We start from the raw sequence: 24,282 nt of genomic DNA, 5'->3' as shown, positions 1-24,282 counted from the left end.
TTTAATACTTATTCGTAGAAGTGTTAATTTTCAATTTTCCTCTGTTCGCCACTTACGAATATACATATATACAATTTTTATATAGTTTTTGATGAATTACACGTTGTTTCGACGCTCGTTTATTAATTAAACGAGAAATTGTTTCAGTATAAAGTAATTATATTTCGTTAATTAACGAGTTCTGTTGTGATACGCTGGATGGTAAAAATATTTCCGATGCATGGAATGAGATAATTTTTATTTTACGTTACAGTTGTATACCTATAAATATATTCGAACAAATAATGAAGCAAAGGAACACGTGCTATGGAATATACGTGCTTATTTTTTTGTAAATTATTATCCAATTTGGAGGATGTGTTTGCGTTTCGTTCCTAAATAATACAAACCGATATTTATCCTAGACTTTTTATAATTCGTGGAAAAGAAATACAATTAAAACTTGTTATATTTGTCACGTACGTCGTATCACGCCCGAGCTATCACAAAACATATATTTCATAAAAGAAAAACCTATCGACGATCGTTACAACCTACGAAAAGTCTGTCCAAGAAGTAACATGGCGTACACCTGTCACGTTCCCTATGCTCTATTCCTGCTTTCATCCCTGTCTAAATCCCAAAGATTTCCAAACCGTCGCTCTCATATTGTTTGTCAGTGGTGGAACGACGAGAACTCCGGATTACAGCTTTAATCGCTCTTTAAGTGCATCCACGCTGCCTTTAATCTCAAAAGGAAGCTTGTCCCGATTGAACTCGAAGCATAGTGACGACTTAAACAAAAAAAGAAAAAAGGAAAAATTTCTATCCCTCTTTCGTCACTTACTCGACCTAGAAAATGTCGATTCTTTAAGGTCTAGTGAATTCTTTTCCTCTTTCACTCGATTTCATCTTTTCTCCCTGTTTCATCTACTTTTTTCTTTATCCTGTTCTGAAGAAAGTGGGTTAACAAATTCCACCGTGAATTATATTTATTGGTTTAATATGAATCAGGGTGAAATCAATCGAGATGAAAGTGCTTAACCTATTAAGGACTAACGTTGGGTCAATGTAGCGTCTCTTTCGTAATTCCTTTAGTTATAGTTATATTTGTTATATTATTGGATTGTATTTTATAATATTACAACGAGACATTCTTTAAAATTCTATTCTCTAGATATTCTATAAAATATGTACTCAACCCCTAACTTTGATGGTTCAATATGAATTTTGACAGGTAAAAAGATACCTTTTCGAAAAATACATCGCGCACAAATTCGATAAAAGCCAGCAATGTATACGTGGAGATAATCCTTCGTTAATCATTCAAAAGTACAAAGAGCAAAAACAGAATAAAACCTATAAATATAAATAAAAATTATTATAATATTATAGGTTGCATAGATACAGGTACAGTATGAATGACTTAGATGATCAAAGGCTGAATTTCATAATTTTTGGAAAGGATTGATTTCTTTAATAAAACTTCATGATATTTAATTACAATACTTTATGTTACGTCTTATGCAAGAGAAATTCGTTAAAATACAAATCTGCGATAATTCTCAGTAAAGATTTATAGCTATTATAATTTTATTATCATAATTATTATTATTTCACTAATTGGCCCTTGTGTGGTAAAGGCAACCTTGACTTGATTTAAACAACGATATTTCCGTCGTTTCGTTTCGAATGGACACGCGTCTTCGAGGGGGTGTGGCGATCGCCTACAACCACGGGGTTTGTCAGAAATAGTCGTGCATTGTTAGCAGCCTCGACTGGTCGGAAAGTTGTTTTAGAATTTGCACTGGGAGTTACTGGAAATATCGTTGGACAGGGGAGAAGACGTATCCTTTTTATTCGACCATTGTCCTGCCTTCTAACAAAGGCTTTATTAAGAATCGATCGGGGGCACGAGCATGTACGATGGAAATTAATGGAAATCCCAAATGCACGTATTACACCGACACAGATAATTTGTGAATTTTTCGAGTATTCGTGCAAGATCGATTTTCAGAATTTCTCAGTTTCAGTGATCTCTTGGGAGGAGGAAGCGAGTGATAGATGGTGACAAATGACGAGGAAAAGTGGAGGATGGAAGAGTAATGAAACGGTTGATTTTGGTGGAGAAAAGTTGGATGTTGGAAAAGTTTGGAAATTGAGAAATAGAAAAGTAGTGGAATGGTTAATTCGAGGTTGGAGAAGTTAAGTGTTTGAAAGGTTTAAAAATCAGAAAATTGAAAAAGTGTTGAAGTAATTTTAACAGGGAAAGTTGGATATCGAGAAGATTTAAGAATTAGAAAATAGAGGAACTGATTAACTTCAGCAAAGAAAAGTTAGATACTGGGAAGATAAAAAATATTGAAAATGGGAAAAATTGTAAAAATAATAAATTGTAACGCGAAATGATTGGGTATCGATTTACAGATTAAAAACTACAAGAGTAATGAATAAATTAATTTTGGCGCAGAACAAGCTATAATAAAAAGCTATATAAAATAACTAATTGCAGCAGAGAAAAATTAATTTGAAAAGCTTATGGAATGCCTAAATAAAAAATATTCTAAAAGAAAATATGAAAATGACAGAATAAAAAATCTAAAAATTATTATATTTTATATTTTATTTTAAATACATTAAAAACGATAACATATTAAAATCATATTGAAAATACAAAGTAGTAGAAATTATCATATTCTTTTCATACGATCATTTTACAAAGTTTACAAAGTGAATTTTTCCACGTCGATTAATAATGAACGCATTGTCGAAACGCTAATAGAATATTTCGAAACTCACGAACATACGTAGGATACTTTTTAGTCTACCATTTTATTGGCGAGGTCCGATGTTTCGGAGATGATGTCATATTCAAGGTTGTTCCACTCTAATCGATCTCGGGTAAATAAGTTGATGATGCTTGTCTGAAACGAAGAACGAATCGAGCGAATGTCATGGCAGAATAAAGGATATCCTATCAAACTAATATTATTTGTAATCTAATTAATTTAACAAGATCAGATACAATTTTTTTGACACAATGATAAAAAATAACAGCTAGTGAAAGCGAATTATCCTTTGTTTCAAAAATAACATACGGAAAATAATTTTAGTTTGCATTAAGATAAGTAAATAATCAAATAATTTGAAGACAAATCGTTTGTTAATTCAAGCGAAATAAACGTATAATTATTTCAAAATATCGTATAGATATGTATAATGTTTAGTCAAATGAATATAATTGTAATATTTTGTTACGTAATCACAAATATTTTACAAATATTTTATTCAAATAATACACAAGCCCAATATTAATTTTTAATACAAGATGTAAAATAAAAGTTAGCGTTACTCGCGAACTGATAAGAATAAAGTCATTTTAGAATCTACTTGCAACAAAACGCTTTTTTATCTCCGAGGCATGAAGCAATTTTCAATTGGCAATTTTCAAGAGCAAAAAAGCTTATATCCCTCCAGTTTTCCAGCGATCGTATTTCAAAATGAAAAAGCTTTCGAACGTACACAAGAATTTCGATACAACCGTTAATCCTTGATACTCGATTCAATTGCACGCAACAAGAACAAGCTAATCGAATTCGCTTTTTGTTAAATTTACCGAGACGATTTACGTTTATTACGCGTACAAAATGAAACAAACGCGTTCTATAAATCGATAAAACGAAACTGTCAGCAAGAGCCTTGGCATTTTTCCGCTGCCTTTGAATTTCATACGACGCAGCCTCTAAAACACGTTTTCTCGCAAGGTTGCAGCAAAATTTCGCGCAAACAGACGCTGCTGCGATCCGGGGGCGGGGGAGGGCTCGAGTCGATCTTTGCATAAAAATAGTATACGCTCGATAGCGTGTGAACAATGTAATAGAAAAATTATATGAAAATTATAGGAAACGATGGTACATTAATGAAAATGCAAGATATCGAAGAGACTCGCGAAACGACGAAAATACGAGCGCGATAGAAATAAATAGAAAAATACAGTGATGAAGTGGGAAAATAACGAAGTTGTAGAATGGAGACGAAGAATTGGTGATGCTGAAAGGAATAACGAGGTATCGGGACAGTTAGAGGCGTTGAAGGTAGAAAATAGAGGGTAAGAGGGCGATTAAAGGAAAGAATGGGAGAAGTAATGGTGTACAGAAATTGGAAAATCTCAGATCGATAAAATAACGAAACAAGGAGATAATTGATCACTTGGTAAAAATTCTTCCTTCGCTTTATGGTACAACCAAAGAATTATATTTTTATGAACACAACGAAATAAATCTTTTAAATGTTATAATCACAACAGTTTGGAAATTTTACATAAATACATAAAAATAAAAGGAAGAAATATGGTAACACTTACCCTTGTGGATATAAAGCCTATAGAAATATTATTATAACGTTAGTAATATCAAATAATAAATATCAAATTATTGATACTTCATGTTATTAGAATGTTCTCAATATTGAGGTAAAAAGGCAAGGAAGTAAAAGAATTACGAATTTTTTATTAGCATTGCAGTGTAATAACCCAGAGGAATTGAAATTGTGGTAATTCGATTAAAGCGCCGCGGCTATAATTTTCCAATTCTTTCCTTTCCAGAATGTCCAATCTCCGAAGACGGGATGGAAAGGTTTGCGTGTCCCACAGCGGACAGAATGGGTAGATACCATTGCATCGACGATCACGCCTTGTGCGACGGTTTCATAGACTGCCCTACAGGCGAAGACGAGGACAGGCAAGCCTGCATGTTTTACAAAACTGTAAGTCTCCAATTAGTCATCTCGCGACGGTGTATAATTACGTTATTAATCAATAACACGATCAATACCCCACAAATTCTTGCAATTATCATGCAATACAGTTTGTCAATCTGCGTAATATACTTTCTTTTTATTTCTTACTATTGAACGAATAGAATAGAAGGAATGCAAAAGTGTTATTAATTGAACGTGTACGTTATGCTTTATATTAGTATTTGGTACATATAATTAATAATTAGTGCGAAAATGTGATTAATTTCGTGTGTCATGTCTCGTAATATTATTTTTTTAGTAATACATTTTGCATGAAATAAGAAATTTATGCTATTATTTCTTAGTTTGATATTTATTATCTTCCAAGGAGAATAAAGTCTATAAATATCATAGTCATCAATTTTGTTTTAAAAAGAACTCTTTTTTTATAATGTCCTTCGATTTTCTTTAACTGACATTTACATTATCACTGTGCCGAGTTAAATCTTAAAACCCTTCACTCTTTATTTCCTTAACATTCCAATCCTTACTTTCTTAATTTATTACATTCTTTAATTTAACGACGTCTTATTCGTAGAACCCCTCACCCAATTCCGTATCAAAATTTCTTCTATGCTATCTATAGACTGTCGCAACCCTCGAAGACGAACAACCTTCACCGTGCATCGCCGTTTCGCTAATTTTACACGCAATTGCGCCGTCTCCAACCCCTTCGCGGCATAGTTCATCATCTAATGCGCACGCAAATACTCGAAAGCCGCGGGGAACTAATCTCGCGAACTCGACAAAGCTCAATTTACACTGTCTGGCGAGCCCGTAAATCTCTAAAAAGCTTCGTCGCCTTAATTCTTCCGGCCCTTAAGTACAAAGGCATTCTCCTCCGCCTTTGCCATCGTGAAAAAACGACCGGTAGAATAAAGACTAGAGAGACAAGAGAGAGAGAGAGAGAGAGAGAGAAAGCGGAGAGACAAACCAAGGGAAGAAGAGAAAACAATTGCTCCTGATTTCCACGAGAATTCTCGCTCGCGAAAGGACAGAAGGAAACGAGTGGATGAAAGAAGCAGATTAGAGCACGGTTAGCACGCGCTGTAAGAGATAAGTTTTACGTACAAATCGCTTGAAAAGTGGAACGAGCATACAAATGGTGCTACAGTGGCTCGCGAAAGTGTTTCAACACTCCTAGAAACGACTTATGTATATATTATAGGAAACATTTAAAAATATTATTAGCGCTGTAACGAGACACAACTGTCGTGATTATATCAAGAAAATTTCAAGCAGATGTGAAAATGTACTTAAAAATAATAAGATATTTATGGCAAGTATGCACTTCGCAAAGATAACTGAAATATTTGAGGAGTCAATTATTCACTATATCAATGAGTTACAATGTTTAGCGGAACCATCTTTGGCAGTAATTAATATTTGTTGAAGACTGCTGTTCGTGCTGTATATTAACCTTCCGTTAACAATAAGTGCGTGTTTGTAAGAAATCTCTTTTAACTTCAATTTACGTCGTCGGACTGGTTTCAAAGTTTACTAGCGTAATCACGATGGTCGTGACTCATTATAGTAGCAACGCAATTTCAAAAAGTTTCGTATAATGTACATAATATGTTGGTACAAATTCTTTGTGGTAAATGTCAAAATGCTTTTTTGAGCTACTATATGTATTTCAAATGTTCCAATGTTTTTATACACAGTATACATATACAGTAGCTAATAACGTAATACATAATGTGTAATATTTTAATATTTTATTATCTTACTATCATAATGAAAAAAACTGAACAAATAAATTTTTTTAATATTGTATGCTCTTTTTATAATCACACTTTACTATTTCTATTAAACATAATCACAATCTCGTTCATGCAAGTAATTACTATACAATCTTAAAATATTCATCGCCGATGACTATCATGACGGTAAACGTGTTAATTAAATTCATTTAAATTAAGATTTATAATATATCGTATAAATTGCAAATTATTTCGTTCACATAAACTGCCAGTTGTTTGAAAAATCTGAGATTTTTAAACAATCCAAATATACACACAGAAACAGGCAACACTTTTTTAATTTAAAAAAGTTAATTTTTAAATTTATAAATAGAATCAATATTATGAAACATGTGTAAAAGTCGACGTTTAATTTCAAGTAATGCAATAAAACGATTGCCTTCGAGTTCAGTTAATTAACAACGAACATTACGCATTTGTGTATATGCAAACAACTTGGAGTAACGAACTTGAACCTAAAACCTACACGCTAATTACACAAACACGTTACTTGCATAAACATAGCAATCGTGATACCTCGCATCCCACGTACGAATCGCCGGAACAACAAAATTAAAACTGCCAACTGACTACCCTCTCAGAAAAATTCAGGCGACGTTTACGTTCGAAATGGTATTTTATTTCTCATGTATCGATTCTATATTCGTTCAAACGCTTCCGTGAATCAGGATGCGAAGATAAGCTCGATTTAATCAGTTTATAGTACGCTAATATTCGTATGCAGCTATTGTGATTATAATGAACCAAATCATCGCATATCAAAGTTTGATTTGACCATGTACTTTTCCAATTAAAATATGTCTCATCAAGAAGAATCAACTGTCCAAATACCTTTCAGTAACAGTATATTTGCTTAACGTTGTGATATTTTCTCATAATGACTGCCTCATCATGTCTTCTGGTCGTATATTAGCGACCTCGTTACGTTTCTCCCAACTGCTACATCCACCCTCTTCCACCTACCTGTTTCCTGTAACAAACAAAAAACAGAGAGGACCTTGTCGAAGAAAGAAGAGAAAAAAGAAAAAGGAAATCTGAGCAACGTTTCGCCCTCTCGCGGATTTATCATCCCTCACATCCGGCGAACGGTTGACCTTTCTCTCCGGCTGATTCCGGGCCGGCCTCTCCGCCTCTTTGAAATCGATATTTGCTTCTTTTCCTTCCGGCTGGTCGAGCCGCGCCGCCGCCAGTCTCTCTCTCTCTCTCTCTCTCTCTCTCTCTTTTATTCTCTTTCTTCCACCATTTCCACCTCGTAACGGAAGAACACGGCCAAAGAAGAAGAACGCGGAACGGACCGTGTTGTCGAAACAGAATTGGCCCGATCAACGTGGGCGGCCCCCGGATCTGATTAAACTACATCGCCTCGAACTCGAACCGGAGAATTAGATTTTCCAAAGTAGCGAGATGCTCTCTCGAACTCGATCAGCTTTCGAAAAGTAGTAGACGCCCGCGAGAACGCGCGCGGATTTTCGAAGGGAAAGTTCGCTAACTGACTTAACGAATTTTTTGCCGAGAACCCGGCTGGGGATGCGTAGGGGCTGGATCGGAATATCGAACGAGCTATCGGGCCACACGAATGGCTCGGGATGAGTTTAGACGATGGTCCTTTTTACGGAGCTGGCGGTATTCTTTCGGTTGTTCGTCCTTTTTGGGTTCTAGATGAAGGTTAGGAGTTTTAGGGATTCTTTTCGTATATTTCTTTCTGTATGTTTTACAGTGGCGCACGAAAGTACCCGAACACTTAACACAGAATTCTTTCGAGAATATATTGTGTGCATTGTGGGAAACTTTTTGAAATTTCCTTAACGCTGTAATGAGATATAACTACCACGACTACAATGGTAAAGTTTGGAACAGAACCGAACAGTTTTTCACGTTTAATGCATGTATAGAAGTTATATGTAATAGAATTGAATGGCTTTCGATGTTATAAATGAAAATCAGGCGTTTCATGGGATTCTCCTTATGTTTGTTTTCTGTATTAAGCTTTGAACGTAGCATTTTAGAACGATAGAAATTGGATAATTTGTTCAAGATTTTCCACACAATTATTTCATCGTCGTTTTAGTGAACAGTGAAAGGATCAACAAGAAGATATTTATCAGGCAAATTTCCTATTTTTCATCGCTTTAACTTTTACTATAATTTGAATGTGAAATATACGTAGGTACATGCGTGCATTTGTCAGCTAAACACGTTACTTTCATGTCGAACCAGGCTATCAAGAGCAAACGCTATTTTCTGTCTCTGTTCCAGACGAAAGCTCACCTTGACGTATTGGCAGATGCCATTTTGCGATGGGCAAGAGGACGCTAATTCCTTTGTTGACGATGAACCTCTGACCTATGCATAAAATCATAAGTCTGACGAGTTTACTTCTTTATACATTCACGTATATATATATATATATTTATACATATAATATATATATATTTGTATATATATAATATATGTATAATATAGCATATAATATGTATATGATATATTCCCATGTATGTGTACGTGTACTCACACTCTTGCGTACCCGCACACATATTCAGGGTTTTCGTTTCGTTGCTAGCGGACGTTTCTCTTGCGAGCAGTTCCAGAGGAGGATGAAGGCAGTTGAGGTAATTCTTCCTTACTTTTCGCAGAAAAAGAGAAGGAAACTTATTAACAAGGTCAAAACTAATTGTTGGATTTCGATTGAAAAAAGATCGGGTATGGAATGAATAATCCCAAATAATTGGACTTAGATGTGAAATTGTGGATTTGGTGCAGTTTTGAAAATAAAGAAACGATAGCTTATTTGATGTATTCGTTTAATTCGAACGAACATGTACTTTCAAAATTCTTCGACAGTTTTGCAAGCGTAATATTAAAATATTTGCATCTTTCTAAATGTATCATTTTGATCTAATTGGTATCCCTGCTATAAAGAAAAGGCTTCATTAAAATTGAATATATTGAAACCTCCAGGATAAAACGAAAGGAGAAATCATTAGACTGCTATGCTAAATGCTTATGTACTTATGAGACACAAGAATGCTCGCAAAAGACACAGCTTTCTAAAACACAGATTGCCTCGAACCTCTGTTTAAATTGTACTTCTTCAGTTGCATTCGTGAAGATATGAATCCGTAGAAACATCCGCACTCTAAAAATCATTTAGTCTCCAAAAAACGGAACGAGAGGAGAGAATCTGGATCTATCATCGATCTACGGTGCTTCTAAAATTTTTTTAAAATTCTTCTAAAATTCCAAGAAAACCTAACGTCACACGAATCTGACCCTAGCGAAATCGCATTCCAAATTCCACGAACAACTTCACGAATCACTGGAATTACTTTACGCGGTCACGTTTCACTGTGGATGCGACTGCAAAGCATCCCCTCCTATATTCTCGGCGATTTAATCCGCTCGCAAAAGGAACGCGTGCTGACTAGAAGACGAATATCCTGCTCGCATTCTCCCCGTTCTCCCGCATCATCTATTTTGCAGAGAGTTTTCCCTTTCTCCCGTGTATAACCGTAAAGGAAAACACACACACACACACAGACATACACACACAAACACAAACACATAATGAGAGATAGAGAGAGCTTGCGTGTGTGCATGCGGAAACGTGTGAAAGAAAGAGAGAGAGAGAGAGAGTGCGCGCGCGAGAGTGAGATGTTCACGTTGAAATCAAACTCAGGGGAACGTAAAGATGAATCGTCTCTCGAGCAACACTCAGCCAAAAAATATGGCGGATCCGTGCTCGATTCTTCGAGGGGTGCGGATTGATTCTGACGCGGCCTCGTTTACACGCGTTCGCTACGTATTCTCCCGCGAGAATATCGCTGAATCGATAATATTTCGATAGACAGGCCGTTGCTTGTTAATTAAATGGACATGTTCTGCGGCTTGACGTTTAGAAGATGATAGCGAAGCCAGGAAGTTGCGATACGTTTGCCGCGATTAACGCGAGCTTCCGACTGGTTCGGTGATACGTTCTGAGATATATACTGTTGATGGATGACCGGAAGAGGGATATCGCGCGATTCTATCGTGAAACTTGTTCGTTCGATTTTTCTTTCTTTTTTTTTTTTCCTTACATAGAATCGCAGAATTGATCGGAGTTACGGCGGATCAATTGTGGAGAATTTCCAAATTATTAAAGTTTGTGTTAAAGATATCGAAATTATTGGAGTATCTGAGAAGTTTAAGAATTTTTCGTGTTATTATTATTCGTAGAAATCTTTGAGTATTTTATCGTTATACGGTTCGTCGCAAAAAATAGTCGAACATTGTAAAAATAACGAAGCAGAGGCATCGTATCGAGGAAAATGTTCTATTTTATTCAAAACACGTTTCTCTTGTGGCGATACAACGATTTGTACCCTCAACTAATGCGTCAAATAATTGTTGCGCGTCTTTTTATGGAATTCCTTTGAGAATGCTCGTCACAGCCTTCCGGATGTCTCGAATGTTGTCACAGCGTTTCTCCTTCGTTGTTGTTCGAAGCCGAGGAGATAGAAAGTAATTGCACGATGCTAAGACCGGCGAACAGAGTAGCTAGTGCAATATTTTAATTTATTTGTTTTCAAGAGAAGCAGTTATGGCCGCTGCATTATGAGCCGGTACATTATTACACAATAACACCATATTTTTCCGCGCGTGAACCAACTCTACTCCAATGTTAGTTGTTATAATTCTGCTCCTAATGATGACGATGACGAAGGGTGTATTTCTATGTGATAAAATTTTCGTATTGATGTCGCTACTGGGTTTTTTTTAATCTTAAGTAGCTCCGTTATTTTTGGAACAGACTGTGTATTTTTATTCTACCTTTTGGTAAAATTGTAAAATGTAGCAGGATGCTGGAAGATTTGAAAATTATTAGAGTTTGTTAAAAATATTGGAAATATTGGAATATTTAATTGTCGATGTTATTATTATTTGTGAAAGCATTAGTGTATTTTGAGAATGTATACTTTTGTGTCGTTTTAAAAGACTTTGGAAGTAATTTGTTGCGGATATTGAAACTGTTGGAACATTTAGAAAATTCTTTTATTACTATAGGAGATTTTTGAAAGGTTGAATGTTTCAAAGTAATTTATTATTATTTTTCTATTGTTTGAAAGAATTGGAATTATTGATAGACTGTTTATCTAAAAATTGAGAATTAGTTTGGTGTAGATGTTGGAAATATTGAGAAATTTAAGAAGTTAGTATAATTATTCGGTTTGTAAAATACTTCGTTGTAAATGTTGAAAATTTTGAAGTAGACATTTTACGAAACATATTAAAATTAATTTTCCGTATTCTTTTAGGATAATTATGAGCTTAGTACGAATATTATATATAAAAAATTTATACGTTGGTTTCGTAGAAAAAACATTGAGAAATTGAAATGTCTGTTCTTTTGTAAAATCCTTTCAAATTAATTTAAGTTATTTATACAAGATTTATAACTTCATTTATTTCATCGAGAATCTCAGCGTTTTATTCTTTTGTACAATTTCTTGAAGTAAAGGTATAAAACGAAAATCTTTTATGAATAATTTTTCTCTCCTGTTAGAATTCTACAATTTCCTGTCATCGAGAACGAACGATCAATTTTCTTGCTGTCGGAAACCCATTTCTACGTCCAGAATCATCTGTCACTACAAGGGAAAGAATTTCATCTGTCATTTCGGACAGGATTTCGTTGTTCTCTGACACTGTTTTCCAACACGATACCTCCTACATCTAACGACTATGTAATTTATGAAAAATAATGACAATGATTAATCTCGAATTAATAATAATAATGAATTGTACATCTCTCGATTAACGAATTGTTGTTTACAAATTAGATAACAGAAACAGATGCATAAATTCACCTTTTTTGCTGACAAAAATCTACATAAAAATATAATAATATAATAATAATAAAATATTGCGATATAAGGGCGGAAAACGATTAAAAGTATTCGCTCGAATAATTATAGTACAAGGTTAACAATTTAATCACTTTAATCCAAAAATCTCTCATTTAAAATATATTTTAAAATATGAGAACCTTCCTCGATTTCCTCGTTCTCTGAACGGCAGGAAAAGTAATCTATTGAGATTAAAGATTATTAAAGATTAAAAAATAATTTCGTTCTTTTCTCTCTTATCTATTTTTCATATTTATTTATTGTAACTAATTAATTATTATTCTCTTAATTTATACTAAATTTTAATACTCACACAAGTACGAAAATTCCTTTTACGATATTTGCATGAAACGGATGAATATTGTTGGTGGTATATTTCTATTGACCGAAATTTACGCTTCCTGTTATAAAGTCTCTATCAACCGAAATGTAGCCTCAATTTAAACATCCTCAGAAGTGAATCCCTATTAAAAGTTTGCCACCAACCAAAATTTACATTCAATTTAGATACTACTAATAGAAATACACGAATTTCTGTTACGAAGTTTTTATCAACTGAAATTTACATCAAATTTGGGCACTATAGAAATAAGATTCTACTAAATCCTCTGTCGAACAAAATTTATATTAAATTTACACACTAGATCCTTCCAAAATCTCTTAAAATCACTTACAATTCTCCAAGTTACCAACTGAAATTACAATATAACTCTACTCATCGAAACTCATTAGGGGCAGTTCACGTAATTAGACTTCATACGATAGCTATGATAGGAGACGAGTTACTATCCTTTTTATTTATGATTTTTCATTCAAATAACGCAGTCATAGATTCAATCCTCTCAGACAGTATCTGATGCGAAATGCTAGAAACCATAAAAAAATAATTAAATCGTTTATTTCGAATTCTACTTCGTTTTATCGCACTATCAAATGATTAATCGAGCTCTAACTCAAATTTTGTTCTAATAAATGGAGTTCTACTATAATACACAAGAAAAATTTATAAATTAACCCCTCTGAAGATCATTGTGAAATAACATTCCACGCATAAAATCAAACCTTATGGTAACTGATTGCACGATTAAAGAAACGATGTTTAATCTCTCTTTCCTCGTCATAAATGAAGTGCTTTAAAGCGTGTCAGCTTTATTGGTTATTTAAAAACTAAATTAAACAAACATAACACGTGAGTACGGAAGAATTACATACAAAATAAACATCAAGTTGCAGACGCGTCCAGGACAAACTATATCGATTTTCGCCTAACAGAAAACGCGTGAAAACGAGGCCGCCCATCATGGTAACCAGGTATCCTCATGTTAAAGTACAAATTAAGGGTGTCCGAGGTTTCAAGGGGCGTATAACAGTAACGTTCGTACGGCGGCACCAGAAGATCCATCCGGTTCGATATTGGCGCCGTCGCGTCGATCCATCCGCAGTCTCTTTGACTGCGACTTAACAAAACAATCGAGCGATTCCCGCGAGCCGTGTGAACTCAAAACCTTCGACGACTTTATTTTCGTACGACGCGAACGCAGACTACAGATTTCGAAGACTGAGAACGAAAATAAAAAAAAGCCACTTTTAGTTGGCGCGTGGAATCCTATTGGACGACGACTTCCGATTTCAAGGGACGACAAGCGTCCAATACGATTTCTGTGCATCGATCGTTCAGCCATTTATGCTCGAGTACACGCGGTAAGATCGGACATTTTTTGCATGCGCGTTTAATCAAACTGTTTCTCACGATAAATGATCTTATGAAACTTAACGAAAGATCGATGGAGAAAGAATCGATGAGCAATCATAAATGGGCTGAATCATCCCCCTCTTGGTTTCCTCCTGCTGGATTTCTCCTGTTGCGTTCCTGACGATCCCTGTTCTTCTTCTTGTTTCTTTAAACCTCCTCGTTAGACCGTACGTATTATATAGCTTAGCGGTAAATGTTTGACTGTGTCTCAAGCGATACCTTAACTTTAATCTACAAATCTGTTCGTGAATCACGTAAATATGTGAAACGTTAGAGCTTGTAAAGATCGAGGAAATATAGTTGTATCCTGTAACCTTGGAATGGTGAGTTTTGAATTTTACCAAAATTGCAGAGAAATTTTATCAGAATGGGAGAAAACAAAATTCGATGCTTTTTCGACATTTCGATATTAATACTTTTCCGGTGGGTAGGTTTCACTGAGAAAAATGGTTTTATTTCGAAAAGAAATTAATTAAATTAATTGCAATATTCATATGAAAATTTTGACTACTGTTTTTACGTTTGTTTTAATATTATTTCATTACTCGTAAGGTACCAATTGGCCTGGCCTGTCGTTGAAGTGTTAATTCGTATATTATCTAACGAAAAATGAATCAAACTTGGATTTTATTAAACAACCTCTTGAATGAATTGAATTTTTCAGATAGGGAAAGAACAAATTTATTCACGGATTTAAAAATTGTATTTATTTAAAGGATCACGTACTCAAAAACTCTTTCCAAGGTTGTCTAAAAAAAATATAGAAAAAGGAAGGAAGAGTAAGTCCTACAATATAAACAAAACCTCGAGAAAATTACGAGCTCGCTTGTCCACGTCACGAAAAAATGATCAGGCTGTCGACTATCGAGGCGTCTCGAGAGAAACGAGACAAGCGTTTGCTGTACTGCCGTGTGTTTGCTTGTTTATAAAAAAAAAAGAAAAAAAGAAAAAAAGGGAACGTGAAAACGCACGTGGTCCGGAGAATGTGCAGCCTTCTAGAATTTGTTGAAATACATTACATATATATACACTTTTGTTTCGTCGAACTAGTCTGTAAGGATTTACGATTTAACAAAAGAAAAAAAAACAGATAAAAATACTAAAAAAAAAAAGAAAAAGGAAAAGAATAAAAAACCTCCTAGGATTATGCGAATAAAAATATATACCGATCTATCGATAGAATATAAATCTCGGATTGAAAGAGTGAGAAAAATATTGGCGAACACCGACGAGACTCGACTACGCAATATTACAACGTGTATGAATTGAAAAGGAAGAAGATCGAATCGTGGAAGTAACAGAAGAAGTGGAAAAGACGTTTAGAGGCAGAGAGGAAAAAATTCGCGAATATACGTCAAGCGAAAATTCCCTTCTTGCAAAAGGTCAATTCAGTATTACAGAGCGTTTAGATTGTACATTGTGAAGTTTCATTTCGCGCTCGAACGAACGATACGAAGCGATCCGACGCGATTGGCTCGCGTTGTTTCTTGGTCCTCGATCGTTTCCAGACGGCCAATCTTGCGGTACTTGATCTCTAAACTCTCCAGTCTGGATCGCTCGTAGATCTTGAGGATCCGCGAGCTGCCATATCTCGTTTCTAACAACGCGTCAAGTGCGAGAGATTCGCTCGCAGTAGACGCTTTTCCGTTTCGTAGTTTGACGTAATTCGAGGAAGAAAAGCGCATTTACTCGACAACTTTGCTTAATCGAGTCATCTGAATACAGGGTTGCACCCTTAACCCTCCGGGACCCATTGTCACATTTCACAGCTTCGAACGTTTCGTCTTTTTCAATGATAGAATGATTAGACATATATATATATACGTTGATTGCTTTGAACGTCTTGCTTTTTCGTTGTTGTTTATTTTGGGTGCATTCTCGTTTATAAATCACCGGACCATCAGGTAATTTTAAACAGAAACTTTATTAACCCACTCGCGTGTCAATTTCCTTCTCCTAATTCTATTTGTATATTTATGCTAATCTTTTTTGACGCAGAAATTAAATCAAAATTGCAGCTTGGAACTTTATTCGAACGAAATATGTTCCCGTTTGAGATTGTAAATACGCGATAACGATGATGAGAGGAACTTTTTCATGATGATTCAATTTTAATTCAAACGAAATACATTTTGCGTTAAGATCGAATTAGAATCGAAATTGTAGAGTGCAGCAGCGATGATGATTAAATCTAATTTTGAGCGCGATTGAGTTTAAATGGATCTTCAATCAAATTTTAGAAGCTTAGTATAATTTGTTTTCTCTTGTGGTAAAGATACTTGGTAAATATCAGTTTCGCTTTTGTAATTAGATATATAACATTAATTTATTTCGATCTTAAATAAACTAAATATCTGGTGACTTATGGATGATGGTTTGCACATTTGCAACAGCTTGAACAGCTTCCAATGTTTTTTAAAAATTATTTAGGAGACCCTGAGTTCACGGAGGGCTAAGCGAACTGAACATATCAGAATCTACGCTACGTATTTTTCATCAGAACAGAATATTTTTAATATTCACCGTGAACGACGCGCATATTTAGAACACTTCCTGTTGCTCAGCGGTTGTCTCTGGGGCATTCGGCGGCACGCATGCGAATTCCTTGTTCGGTGTACGATGTTCCAACAAGTGTTATCATGTTAAACGCTTAACCGGTCGTCTTGAGGCTTTTGTTTCGTGTGACTTCCATGATTAATCTTGGCGAAGGAGTGAGAAGTTCAATGAAATTTCATATTTCATTCCATTTCTGACGTCTGGCGGATATGTAATTGAACGTTTGCATTCAAATTACGTCTTCGAGAATCAAATGCTACTTAAATCGCTTTATAATAAGAATTCTAATACATTAAAATGATCCCAGAAATACTTGAAACATCAAGTTGTATATTACTAATCCTGAATTATTCCAAAGACATACATTATGTATCAATAAAAAAACACACACACAAAGAGATTCTCAATTAATGAGAAAAAATTCGAAATAATTTTTATTTTAAAATTATTATCGTTTTCGTTACTATCGCAGAATGTTAAAAATGTAAAAGGGGAGGTTTAAAACTTTTAAAGCGCATAGTACATACTTACAAAGAGCAGGGAAAAATATTTGATCAACATAAATTCTATCTAAAAAAGCAGACACGTTAAACAGATATTAAGCAAAGAGAAAATAGAATTTTGTGCCTCGTTGCAAGCTTTTATCAATGTCAACGATAGTCTCTCTTTTAGATTTCTTTATGATTAATTTCTTATTCCTAACAAACACATGTTCGTATTATTCCCATATACAAAGTTGCACTTTATTGTAAAGAAATTATTATTAAACTCTATGTTGATTAAACATTTTTTACTCCTCTCAGTGAATAGTTTTAGACGTTTATTGTTTAATCACTTAGCGCGCATTTTAACCGCTTAACTTGCGTCTAACAATCTACTTACTTTAACCTTTTATCTTTACAGATTTAAATTACTGTACCTTACACTAAAATATATATTATATAAAAAAAATATCACTTCTCTTCTTATTATCAATTGTTTCTCATTGTACAAAAATTTCATTATTTTCTATCAACAAACTGAAGAAAAACTCTGCATGTTTGCTGCGTATGATCAATCTGAACTCGAACCGAAACATTGCAAACGAAAGATTCTCTCATTGAACCTTCGCTCTCGTGAGTTTTTTCGAGTTTCTCGATCAGGACGAAACATTGCAATTAATACAGCCGGTTGAGCGTCTCGACGAATCGAGAAATCGATGTAACAGAGCGACGAAGCTCGGAGAACAATCAGAACAATCACGTTAGACGACACCGGCAGTAAGTGTCGTGCAAATGATAAAAAGAAGCGTCCAGTGGATGGTGAGAACAATCTATCAAGACGTAACACACGTTTAAGGTTCGATGCAAACGTACGATGCGACGTCATTGGAATTTTGTGTCGAAATGATATTATAAAATTTTGCATATTTATTTGTACATTTATGATTAAATCGGCAGTTTATCAATTCATATATTTAAACATATAAAACAAATAAATATATTCGAATGCATCGAACATACATAGATGTGCAAGAATATATGAAAAATGTAGAAATATGCAGAAAACTATATGCATATGTATAAACATATAAAATATTCGATAATTCGTTATAATATTCGATAAATGGAACAAATCTTTGCTTACGTTCTATTTCCTTGGATGTGTTGGTAAAAATCTGAAATTGCATAAACATTTGCAGTTTACTAATGATACTATGCACAGAAGCGTGTCATCCGGTTATCGCAGATATAAAGTTATTGAATTATATAACGTTACTCGGAAAGGATGACAGGAACTCTCAAATCAACGTAAAATATTTATATCGATGGTGAATATTTCGCAGAAAATTATTGAAACAATTATAAACGATAATAAAATAATTAACGGTAAAATTGTCAAGCTGGTCGAATTAACGAATCTCAAATTTTTTATTACAATATTAGAGATTTATGACCGCATCGTAAGGAAGTTGATTAATTTTTTCACTGATTTAATTCTCTCTGTCATAAACTCGTGTGCATTGCATCATGAGAGATATAAATTTATCGAATCTGGTCTACATTTACCGATACAAAATCGCAAAGAAATCGCATCACTGGTACACACGAAACCTTAAATACTCGCTACAAACCAACAACGCTACATCGCATCGTTCTGAAAGCAGCTTCTTTTTTTATACGACGACTAGCTTTAATCTCTACACAGCGTGTGGAGACAAATTTTCCCTGTCATTGTCCTGTTAAATGGAACATAAAATGAGATGAGACGAGAACTGTTGTACACACCGTTGAGATACGTAGGCGTTGCTACTTAACGTGCATTTTTATTGTCGCCAGCTGCGAGGATATATTTTTAGACGATACATCCGTATTAGGCTGGCTCATATTTTCGTCTTTTGAATTTATTTCGCGCCATCCCGCGGAATCGTTGCAATTAATAAACACACAATCTGTGCCATAAATTTTGTTCCTCCACCTCGATCGGATCAAAATAATTATTTAAATGCTTATGAAATCGGTTTTATTCTTTTATCCTCAAAAAGTATTAGTTATATTAAAAGAGCTGTATCAGACAAAAGTTGTAGATCTAGACAAGACGCGTTTTATATGTTCTACTATCTTTTTTCGTACGAAATAAAGTTTTCGAAAAGAATGAAGAAAAACCAAGAAAGATCGTAAGAATTTTTTTCTAATTTTGAAAATTAAAAGACGTTGAAATCAATTTTCGTTCACGAAATAATCGAATAAATCCGATTTTATAAGCATTTAAATAATTATTTCAATGTTCAAGAGCCCAGAGGTGTGCCTATCCGTTACCCGATCGAGCTCAAATTTTGCGCAGATCATTTCTCTTTATTAATTGGATTTATTGGAATTATTATAGAGGAAGGAGAGCGAAAGAAACCTTGAATAAATTTTTCATCAAGTGTAAATAAGAATCAACCTAATCTGTATATACGCAGACATATCATACAGACATACTATATACGCAGAGTGGGACATTTTATGTAAATTTTTCGACCGGTGCCGTTTTTCCTTTTCGCGTGACAAAACGCCGCCGAATCTCGACCGAATCTCGCCTGTTTCTTTTTCATGCTTCTCGAATAAATGCGCGATACTTGTTTCATCCAGATCGAGCTTTCTTACTCTTCTACGTTCTCCCGGCACTTTTCTTTCGTGATTTTCCTGGTAGTATAGATATACGATAACCACACGTAATATTGAATACCCGATTTTTAAGGCTTGATATATTAAATTACTACATAAATTCTGTGTCCGTTGAAATACATCTAGAGATTTGATTTGCAACATCCATTTCTGCATATACTACGTTATACTTCTTTTATAAAAATTCACCGTTAAATTTGTCAGTAAAAGAAAGCACTTGTTATAATTTTGATAACCTGAAAATTATTCGAGATTTATCGTTCAAACCGTTTTACTGGAAAAAGATAACATAATATGCAAAAATATGTAGATTCAATGTACATAGAATATTCCTTAGAACAACAATTACTTAATAGATGAAACGGTCCGTTATTTAAGTAGAATTTTTCAAATTATATTTATAATAATATTAATTTGCATAAATGTCACGGTCTAATTACATTAGTACTTTAAATTGAATTTATGCATGTATGAGTAATATTCTTTTTATGTTTTACTTATAGTCGTGGAAAGCGTAAAAAGAACACTCGTTCGATGTCCATGGCGCAAAGTTAAACGCGTAAAGTTAGGCTAAGCTAAAGTAAAGTAAGTGAGTGAAGGCAAGGGAAGTTGGATTTTTATCGAAATTTGGGAAATTGGATTTTAATGAAAAACGAGCCAGATCGTAACATTTTGGTCTCTTTAATTGAAATTATAGGATCAGTTGGCGACAAACGACTCAAAGCGAACAAAAAGAATAGATCACGAGAGGATGACGTGTAAACGCATGAAAATTGGATAATGTTTTAATCCGGTTGGTATTACGTGACGCGGTGAGAAGTAATTAAAGTGGCGTTTGAATCCAATTGAAGTTATGCGCTCGCTTGTGAATCGTTAATTACATCGCGAAAATGCGTTCCTCGGAAGTTAACTTCGTGTGAGTTAGGCTAAAGTTACATGATCCCGTGAAGATATTAAGGGATGCAAGGAAGTCAAAGGGAAATTAATGTTTGGCAAATTAATGCGATATAAACGAGATAACGTAAAATAAAAATTCTTTAACTAGTGAAACGTCATATAAGAAGAAAATGTATAAATCAACGCATTAATTAATATAGGGTTTTTTTGAACGAATGGTATAATCCAGAAAAAGATACGTTTACTATGTATGAAGAAATAAATTGAAAATGTAGAGTGAACATGAATAACCATGATTTTTTACCTATACGAGATTGGATATAAATCCGAATGAAATGTTTTTCAAGTAATTCGATACGTCAATCGGAATATAAAAGAGCTATTGTTTCTATCGCTTTCTATTTCATCTATTAATACCTGCCTCTTTCTTTTTTTTTTTTTTTTTGCTTCTTTTAGGTGATAAATAAATTATATTCGAGCTTTGAACGAAACAGAAAAGTTATGTATTTTCAGCAATTTTCTCTGTGGAACATTCGGCGAACGCATTCAACAGGTGATTTAAAAAACATCATCTTCCCAGCCGTGAATTAAATGCTATCGTAACTTTTAATATTTTCCTATGAAATCAGCCGCTAAATGTCGGCTAATTAGTCGGCGGATGTAACGCGGCTTAAAACAAACGCGAACAAGCGGCTTTGTTAATAATTAATCAATTTCTCCCGCGGAGGTCGCTGGTAAAATTCTGACGCTTTACTTGCACCGCTGATTCAACCCAGTAGACAATCACTACCTGTATTTATCTCATTAATATGTAAGAGAAACGTTCAACGTTATTGATATTTAAAATGAAAATTAAACAACATCGGATGAAATATTTTTCCAATGTAATTATAACTTGAATGATCGATATACATAAATACTTAGGAGCTTTTCCATATATTTTTCAACTGAATTGCCAGTATCTAGAAAATAATCCAAGGTCGTGATTCGACGGTTGCCCGTTCCATTTCTAAAGAGTGGCCAGAAATACTTGACAAGGAAAGTGCAATATATTCGATCTATCATTTTATTTGAACCTTTCAACATCGGTAGATATCGTTATTCTGTTTATAAAAATACCATGTAAACACCTTGTTTATACAAACATAATATAAAAATATTCTGTTTATAAAAATATAAGAACTGCATGCACTCTCGTTATAAGAGAAGATGTATTCTATATCTTTCTAAACAACTTTGACATACTTCAAAACGACAGCATGTTTTTCATGAAACAATTGATCGATCGATCGATCGTTTCTCGTATTACGAGATGCTTTATTCGGAATTTCCCAACGATGTCTGGCTTTTTACTTCGTGGAAGGGACGGACGATCGCACGATGACCAGGAAGAACTTGAACGAAGAGAAAAAGAGCTTTGGTGTAACGTTCAGAGAACATATATCCAGGAGAAACGATCGATTGCGCGTGCGTTATACGTCAAGTGTAATATGTACTACGTGTATGATAAGCTGCGACGATGCGATGGTGAAACTATATGAGAGACGTATCGTGTGCGACGCTTTCTGAACTGTTGCAGCTGATCGTTTTAATCGTTTCGACAAAACAATTATACGTTGTACCTTACGTCGATTTAGACTAAAATTAACAGCGAAATTTCGATCAGATTCTCTGTCTTTATTCCACCTACGTGTTATAATTTACAGGTAACAATAAAGGTTTGCGTTGAGACACTTCGTTGCAATTGTATTTTTCTCCCTTTTCCTTCCTCTTGTTTAGCGGCAGTATGATATTATAGATTCTACACAAAGAGAGTCATAATTTTTGCTACAGCCCTTTAGATCGGATTTTTATTCCATTTTATTACTAATCATTATTATTTTATAATTACTATTTCTTTTTCCTACCGCTCGAAAATTTCGATATTTAATTTATATCAGAGAAATTAGCCTTGTGGTAATTACAAGTGTTTTACGAACATTTTTTTTTTTTCGGTATGTAATACTTTTTCAATTAGAATATTTATATGATATTAGAGGCTTAATTCATATCAGAGCATGAGTTAATGATGTTTATTAACAATTGCGAATATAATGTTTGTCTATGGTTCTCTTTATATAGGAGTTGCGTGTATAAGCATTTGTTTAATTATTCCAAAATTAGTGTGAAACATAATCTTAAACGTTAATAGACAAATTTTCTCTAATGATTAATCAAATCTGGTAAATGAAAGTCTCATTTTGTTAGACTGTAATTTTATGAAGATTTTAAAGTAGAACAACTTGTACTATTATTATTATTGATACAAATATTTAAAAAAAAAAGCACAAATTCCCTCTAATCAATTTATAATTTTGTTGTCAATAGTTAGTAGATGAGCCTTCTTTTTTCTTGTTCTAGTTTTGATGTATAATTGTTTCATTCTATAAACTTCGCACGATATCGTATTAGTTTAATAATATATTACAAGATATAATGACTACATTTCCGAATAAACTGTCTATTAAATATTCTCCTCTTGTTAGTTACTATCACAGCAAAAAGAAATTTTATTACAACGCAGATATATCAAGTTTGTAACTGAACCTATAAATATCAAATTATTCGAGTAATATTTTTATATACGTTTAAACTTGGAAACAGTGACGTAAAACTTGTTGTAAAAATAACTTTACCATTTCGAGAAGGTTATGTAAATGTTATGACAGTTTAATATCGGTTCGTGAAATTCCAGGCTGCTGGTTTTTCATTATAAAATGAATCAAGAGAGAGGTCAGAAAATGTCATCGACAATGGTGTTTTAACAAATATTTCTGAAAATATTATGTACGTGCACGTGTCTGATTTCGATGATACTACGTTGTACTTTACACCCGCCGAATTAACTACGGCTGACTTTTATTAACACGGTTACAACGATACTTGAGTCTCCGATCGTTCAAAGTTGATCTTGAGTAAGATCGTTCGAAAACGTAAAGCTTCACTGATACTGACAACTGATGGTCACGATCGATCGAACGATATTTTACTCCACGAATGCTTGAAAACAATTAATAAGTCGAAAACTCAGACGAGACTGTCTCTCAGATCGCTGAGAGACTAAACGATTCTTACCTCGCGACCGATGGAGATGACGTTGACGATACGAAAGCTCGTAAAAAACTCACCATGCTAGACTGATCGGGCGTCCAACAAGAATCCTAAAACGGAAATGTCGAAAATATGCACACTAATCGGTTTTCAACGAACGCAAGACAACGGCCAACTAGCATACTCGCTCGCTGAATGTCAACTCCAACTGCGTTTCCGAGCGACCGAAACGCGGCGAAACCATGGCGTGAAGATGGTGAGCGATACATGGACGAACGTGAGACTTCAGATTTAATTCGGTAAGAACTGCGGAAATTCTTCCCTGTGCTTAATTAGAATATTAGCTTAATTAGAATTAATTAGAAAATTTAAAGCACTGTTGCAATTGTTAAAAGAAATCGTCCTGGGTGTTA

General features: G+C 34.3%; 1 protein-coding gene across 7 annotated transcripts in view; it reads left to right on the top strand.

Moving 5' to 3' along the window:
• The window catches only part of LOC117216786, a 65,261-nt gene extending 53,948 nt beyond the window's left edge, over positions 1-11,313 (top strand). The window contains exons 2-5 of one of the 7 annotated variants that reach the window (XR_004489431.1): positions 4,583-4,743; positions 8,257-8,380; positions 8,608-8,702; positions 8,796-11,313. Coding sequence is in view for 3 of the 7 variants with exons in the window: in XM_033463800.1 (XP_033319691.1) it covers positions 4,583-4,743; positions 5,363-5,557 (356 nt within the window). In the remaining 4 variants the exon portion in view is untranslated. Of the gene's footprint in view, positions 1-4,582; positions 4,744-5,362; positions 6,185-8,256; positions 8,513-8,607; positions 8,707-8,795 lie in introns of those variants that run through there. The other 6 variants (XR_004489430.1, XR_004489433.1, XR_004489432.1 and 3 more) reach the window with 6 other exon arrangements.
• The last annotated feature ends 12,969 nt before the right edge of the window (positions 11,314-24,282 follow it).

Source organism: Bombus bifarius, unplaced genomic scaffold (assembly GCF_011952205.1).
Source record: "Bombus bifarius isolate JDL3187 unplaced genomic scaffold, Bbif_JDL3187 scf7180000007973, whole genome shotgun sequence".
In the NCBI taxonomy this organism is placed as follows: domain Eukaryota; kingdom Metazoa; phylum Arthropoda; class Insecta; order Hymenoptera; family Apidae; genus Bombus; species Bombus bifarius.
Note: the sequence above shows the minus strand (reverse complement) of the source record. Positions and strands in the feature narration are given on the sequence as shown.